Source organism: Oncorhynchus keta, chromosome 21, assembly GCF_023373465.1.
Source record: "Oncorhynchus keta strain PuntledgeMale-10-30-2019 chromosome 21, Oket_V2, whole genome shotgun sequence".
Classification (NCBI taxonomy): Eukaryota; Metazoa; Chordata; class Actinopteri; order Salmoniformes; family Salmonidae; genus Oncorhynchus; species Oncorhynchus keta.
In genome coordinates, this window is record NC_068441.1 from 34,816,805 (window position 1) to 34,824,304 (window position 7,500).

At 47.3% G+C, this 7,500-nt stretch overlaps 1 protein-coding gene across 1 annotated transcript in view; it reads left to right on the top strand.

Moving 5' to 3' along the window:
• LOC118381216 (phosphatidylinositol 4-phosphate 3-kinase C2 domain-containing subunit beta-like) overlaps positions 1-7,500 on the top strand; it is a 125,272-nt gene that overhangs the window by 85,138 nt on the left and 32,634 nt on the right. Inside the window, exon 15 of the mRNA XM_052473761.1 lies at positions 4,240-4,382. Within this exon, the coding sequence (XP_052329721.1) occupies positions 4,240-4,382 (143 nt within the window). The remainder of the gene's footprint in view (positions 1-4,239; positions 4,383-7,500) is intronic.

Consider the following 7,500-nt stretch of genomic DNA (forward strand, 5'->3'; position numbering starts at 1 on the left):
GCTCGCATAAGACACATCTGGGGCCTGCATACATCTGTCACATTAATCTGAACACACTCACACACACACACTCACCCCAGCATCGCATAAGACACATCTGGGGCCTGGCATACATCTGTCACTCATTAATCTGAATCTCTCTCTCACTCACTCACTTCACACACACACACACACACACACCCCAGCATCGCATAAGACACATCTGGGGCCTGGCATACATCTGTCACTCATTAATCTGAATCACCTCTCTCACTCACTCACTTCTCATCATAAGACACATCTGGGGCCTGGCATACATCTGTCACTCTCACACTCACACACACACACACACACACACCCCAGCATCGCATAAGACACATCTGGGGCCTGGCATACATCTGTCACTCATTAATCTGAATCTCTCTCTCACTCACTCACTCACTCACACACACACACACACACTCCCCCAGCATCGCATAAGACACATCTGGGGCCTGGCATACATCTGTCACTCATTAATCTGAATCTCTCTCACTCACTCACTCTACTCACTCACACTCACACACACACACACACTCCCCAGCATCGCATAAGACACATCTGGGGCCTGGCATACATCTGTCACTCATTAATCTGAATCTCTCTCTCTCACTCACTCACACACACACACACACACACTCCCAGCATCGCATAAGACACATCTGGGGCCTGGCATACATCTGTCACTCATTAATCTGAATCTTCTCTCTCTCACACTCACTCACACACACACACACCCAGCATCGCATAAGACACATCTGGGGCCTGGCATACATCTGTCACTCATTAATCTGAATCTCTCTCTCACTCACTCACTCACTCACACACACACACTCCCCCAGCATCGCATAAGACACATCTGGGGCCTGGCATACATCTGTCACTCATTAATCTGAATCTCTCTCTCACTCACTCACTCACTCTCACACACACACACACCCCAGCATCGCATAAGACACATCTGGGGCCTGGCATACATCTGTCACTCATTAATCTGAATCTCTCTCACTCACTCACTCACTCACACACACACACACCCCCAGCATCGCATCATACATCTGTCACTCATTAATCTGAATCTTCTCTCTCACTCACTCACTCTCACACACACACACACACACACCTCAGCATCGCATAAGACACATCTGGGGCCTGGCATACATCTGTCACTCATTAATCTGAATTCTTCTCTCACTCACTCACTCACACACACACACACACTCCCCCAGCATCGCATAAGACACATCTGGGGCCTGGCACATCTGTCACATTAATCTGAATTCTCTCTCTCACTCACTCACTTCACACACACACACACACTCCCAGCATCGCATAAGACACATCTGGGGCCTGGCATACATCTGTCACTCATTAATCTGAATCTCTCTCTCACTCACTCACTCACACACATCACACACACACACACACTCCCCCAGCATCGCATAAGACACATCTGGGGCCTGGCATACATCTGTCACATACATCTGAATTCTCTCTCTCACTCACTTCACACACACTCCAGCATCGCATAAGACACATCTGGGGCCTGCATACATCTGTCACATTAATCTGAATCTCTCACTCACTCACTCACTGTCACACACACACACTTCCCCCAGCATCGCATAAGACACATCTGGGGCCTGGCATACATCTGTCACTCATTAATCTGAATCTCTCACTCACTCACTCACTCTCACACACACACACACACACTCCCCAGCATCGCATAAGACACATCTGGGGCCTGGCATACATCTGTCACTCATTAATCTGAATCTCTTCTCTCTCACTCACTCACTCTCACACACACACACACACACACTCCCCCAGCATCGCATAAGACACATCTGGGGCCTGGCATACATCTGTCACTCATTAATCTGAATCTCTCTCTCTCTCACTTCACTCACTTCACTCTCACACACACACACACACACACCCCCAGCATCGCATAAGACACATCTGGGGCCTGGCATACATCTGTCACTCATTAATCTGAATCTCTCTCTCACTCACTTCACACACACACACTCCTCAGCATCGCATAAGACACATCTGGGGCCTGCATACATCTGTCACATTAATCTGAATCTCTCTCTCACTCACTCACTCACACACACACACACACACACTCCCCAGCATCGCATAAGACACATCTGGGGCCTGGCATACATCTGTCACTCATTAATCTGAATCTTCTCTCACTCACTCACTCTCACTCTCACACACACACACACTCCCCCAGCATCGCATAAGACACATCTGGGGCCTGGCATACATCTGTCACTCATTAATCTGAATCTCTCTCTCTCTCACTCACTCTCACTTCACACACACACACACACTCCCCAGCATCGCATAAGACACATCTGGGGCCTGGCATACATCTGTCACTCATTAATCTGAATCTCTCTCTCACTCACTCACTCACTCACACACACACACACACACTCCCCAGCATCGCATAAGACACATCTGGGGCCTGGCATACATCTGTCATCTGTCACTCACATTAATCTGCATAAAACACATCTGGGGCCTGGCATACATCTGTCACTCATTAATCTGAATCTCTCTCTTCACTCACACTCACTCTCACACACACACACACACACCCCCAGCATCGCATAAGACACATCTGGGGCCTGGCATACATCTGTCACTCATTAATCTGAATCTCTCTCTCACTCACTCACTCTCACACACACACACTCCCCCAGCATCGCATAAGACACATCTGGGGCCTGGCATACATCTGTCACTCATTAATCTGAATCTCTCTGTCTCACTCACTCACTCTCACACACACACACACACTCCCCCAGCATCGCATAAGACACATCTGGGGCCTGGCATACATCTGTCACTCATTAATCTGAATCTCTCTCTCACTCACTCACTCTCACACACACACACTCCCCCAGCATCGCATAAGACACATCTGGGGCCTGGCCTACATCTGTCACTCATTAATCTGAATCTGAATCTGAATCTCTCTCTCTCTCTCTCTCTCTGTCTCTCTCTCTCTCACTCACTCACTCACTCACTCACTCACTCACTCACTCACTCACTCACTCACTCACTCTCACACTCACTCTCACACTCCCCCAGCATCGCATAAGACACATCTGGGGCCTGGCATACATCTGTCACTCATTTAATCTGAATCTCTCTCTCTCACTCACTCACTCTCACACACACACACTCCCCCAGCATCGCATAAGACACATCTGGGGCCTGGCATACATCTGTGACTCATTAATTACGAATGTAACCCCCTCTCTCTCTCACACACATTTTCTTCTGCACACCGTCAAACATTTCATTGCCAAAACAAACTGACTGGATGATACATAAGATTTTATTTTCTATCTGACCTAGTTTTGGTTATATTCCTCTCGGCCTCCCTTCTTCCTAAAGGCTTTCCCTCAGTGGCCTGCCATGACTTTACATTTCTTCTCTCTTGGCTTTTCATGTTATTTTTCCCCTCCTACTAACCTTGTTAATTCCTCACTTCATTCTGTTCCTCTCCTCTCCCCAAATCCCCCTTCATGTTATTTCCCCCCTCCTACTTTCCTCGTTAATTCCTCACTTCATTCTGTTCCTCTCCTCTCCCCAAAACCCCCCTTCCATTTATCCCATACACCTTGTCCAGTTGCTTTATAACAGTCAATATTGTTACTCTCCATACACACATTACCTTATCCAGTTGCTCTATAACAGTCAGTATTGTTACTCTCCATACACACATTACCTTGTCCAGTTGCTCTATAACAGTCAGTATTGTTACTCTCCATACACACGTTACCTTGTCCAGCTGCTCTATAACAGTCAGTATTGTTACTCTCCATACACACGTTACCTTGTCCAGTTGCTCTATAACAGTCAGTATTGTTACTCTCCATACACACATTACCTTGTCCAGTTGCTCTATAACAGTCAGTATTGTTACTCTCCATACACACGTTACCTTGTCCAGTTGCTCTATAACAGTCAGTATTGTTACTCTCCATACACACGTTACCTTGTCCAGTTGCTCTATAACAGTCAGTATTGTTACTCTCCATCCTCGATGTGTATTGCGTGTATACATATCTGTGAGAGTAACAATGATTATAAATCAAAACATATTTAGTTATTGAAGTATGTTTGCCTCATCACAACACTTCATGCAGAATATTGGTGTTGTTGTTAGTGACCTCTGACCTCTTTCTGTAGGTGGACTTCCCAACGTCATCATTTGAGGTGCACTTCAGTACACCCCCTCCTGCAGAGTTCAGTCCCCAGTATGACTTCTCCAGACTGGACCAGCACAGCCAGAGACAACTACAGGACGTTCTGCACAAGAAGTCACTTTTCTGGTGAGAAAATTATTCTGGCTGGCTGGCCGTCTGGCTGGTTGTCTGTCTGTCTGGCTGGCCGTCTGTCTGGCTGGCTGTTTGGCTGACTTGTCGTCTGTCCATCAGTCTTGCTCTCTATCACGCTACCTTTCTACTCTCTTTCCATGAGATGACAGAACAGTCCTGTCAGACTAACATAGTCATCCACTTCATCACTTCAAGTCACTCTTACACTGCATTAGAACAGTAAGAGTTGTTGTGTACTGTATGTTCCTGTGGAAGTGTGCAAACCTAACATCGAAGCATTCAGCTGTATAAGTTCCTTAAGGGTGTTAATGGGTTCGTAATGGACAGAACAGGAAGAGAGACAGGATATGTGGGCAATGTGGTGCTCTGGGGATGGTATTGGGAGGGGGGATGGGGAAAGAGGAGTGGGTTTTAGTTGATGTCATAGCAGCAGCTGGTGGTGAATCTGCCCCAGATTATATTATACACCCATCCTTTCTCCTCTCCCCTCTATTCTCCCCATCCCCCTTTCTCTCCCCCTTCTCTCCTCTCTTGTCCCCTGTGTGTGTGTGTGTGTGTGTGTGTGTGTGTGTGTGTGGGTGGGGGGGGGGGTTACTTTCCTTGTGGGTATCAGAAGTCCTCAAAAGGATAGTAAAACAAGGGGAAACCAGACAAGTGAGGACATTTCGCCCCAAAAGTCCCCAAAAGGAAAAAAGCTATTTTAGCATTACAATTAGAGTTAGGAGTTATGTTTAAGTTATGGGTTTAAGGTTAGGAAAACAGGACTTTGGATGAGAATACATTTTTTGGTCCCCACAGTGTAGTGTTTTAGTCCATTAGACGTTGTCATAGTTTATGATCTTTCTTGTGTGTTGTAAGAGAGATAAACAAACCATGTTTATCTTGGACCAGTGTTTTGATGTTTACTTCCAAGCATGATTCTGTAAATGGGCTTTGGAGCGTGCCTTTGAAAGATGGAAGGGAATGTGCTGTTTGTGTTTTGATGTTTGTTCAATGTTTGCTTTGTGCCTTTCCCTCCACTCTCTTGACCTCTAAATAACCAGGAATGTCTTAATGTCAACCTATGAGGCTTTTGACAATAATGTGCACTAGGGCTGGACGATATGGCCAAAATATCATATCACAGTATTTTTCAAATTTATGACGGTATTTCATGTTTTTGAATAATACATTGTAAGTGATATCGATGGGTCTTTCTCCTTTCTGGTTGTTTTATACTGTTCAATTAAACTTCAACCAACTTGTTCCTGCATTTTCATCCATTTCTGCATTTCCTGCTAATTTAAGGTCATTCATTTAACATAATTTCCCCACGTAGGGCTGTGTGATATGGGCAAAAAATCTAGGCCTTATTTTTTACATTTAACACATTTAACATTTAAGTCATTTAGCAGACGCTCTTATCCAGAGCGACTTACAAATTGGTGCATTCACCTTATGACATCCAGTGGAACAGCCACTTTACAATAGTGCATCTAAATCTTTTAAGGGGGGGGGGGGGTGAGAAGGATTACTTTATCCTATCCTAGGTATTCCTTAAAGAGGTGGGGTTTCAGGTGTCTCCGGAAGGTGGTGATTGACTCCGCTGTCCTGGCGTCGTGAGGGAGTTTGTTCCACCATTGGGGGGCCAGAGCAGCGAACAGTTTTGACTGGGCTGAGCGGGAACTGTACTTCCTCAGTGGTAGGGAGGCGAGCAGGCCAGAGGTGGATGAACGCAGTGCCCTTGATTGGGTGTAGGGCCTGATCAGAGCCTGGAGGTACTGAGGTGCCGTTCCCCTCACAGCTCCGTAGGCAAGCACCATGGTCTTGTAGCGGATGCGAGCTTCAACTGGAAGCCAGTGGAGAGAGCGGAGGAGCGGGGTGACGTGGAGAGAACTTGGGAAGGTTGAACACCAGACGGGCTGCGGCGTTCTGGATGAGTTGTAGGGTTTAATGGCACAGGCAGGGAGCCCAGCCAACAGCGAGTTGCAGTAATCCAGATGGGAGATGACAAGTGCCTGGATTAGGACCTGCGCCGCTTCCTGTGTGAGGCAGGGTCGTACTCTGCGGATGTTGTAGAGCATGAACCTACAGGAACGGGCCACCGCCTTGATGTTAGTTGAGAACGACAGGGTGTTGTCCAGGATCACGCCAAGGTTCTTAGCGCTCTGGGAGGAGGACACAATGGAGTTGTCAACCGTGATGGCGAGATCATGGAATGGGCAGTCCTTCCCCGGGAGGAAGAGCAGCTCCGTCTTGCCGAGGTTCAGCTTGAGGTGGTGATCTGTCATCCACACTGATATGTCAGCCAGACATGCAGAGATGCGATTCACCACCTGGTCATCAGAAGGGGGAAAGGAGAAGATTAATTGTGTGTTGTCTGCATAGCAATGATAGGAGAGACCATGTGAGGTTATGACAGAGCCAAGTGACTTGGTGTATAGCGAGAATAGGAGAGGGCCTAGAACAGAGCCCTGGGGGACACCAATGGTGAGAGCGCATGGTGAGGAGACAGATTCTCGCCACGCCACCTGGTAGGAGCGACCTGTCAGGTAGGACGCAATCCAAGCGTGGGCCGCGCCGGAGATGCCCAACTCGGAGAGGGTGGAGAGGAGGATCTGATGGTTCACAGTATCGAAGGCAGCCGATAGGTCTAGAAGGATGAGAGCAGAGGAGAGAGAGTTAGCTTTAGCAGTGCAGAGCGCCTCCGTGATACAGAGAAGAGCAGTCTCAGTTGAATGACTAGTCTTGAAACCTGACTGATTTGGATCAAGAAGGTCATTCTGAGAGAGATAGCGGGAGAGCTGGCCAAGGACGGCACGTTCAAGAAAATATATAAAAATATAATAAATAAAAAAATATATGCCATTTAGCAGACGCTTTTATCCAAAGCGACTTACAGTCATGTGTGCATACATAGAGTTTTGGAGAGAAAAGAAAGAAGGGATACTGGTCTGTAGTTGTTGACATCGGAGGGATCGAGTGTAGGTTTTTTCAGAAGAGGTGCAACTCTCGCTCTCTTGAAGACGGAAGGGACGTAGCCAGCGGTCAGGGATGAGTTGATGAGCGAGGTGAGGTAAGGGAGAAGGTCTCCGGAAATGGTCTGGAGAAGAGAGGAGGGGATAGGGTCAAG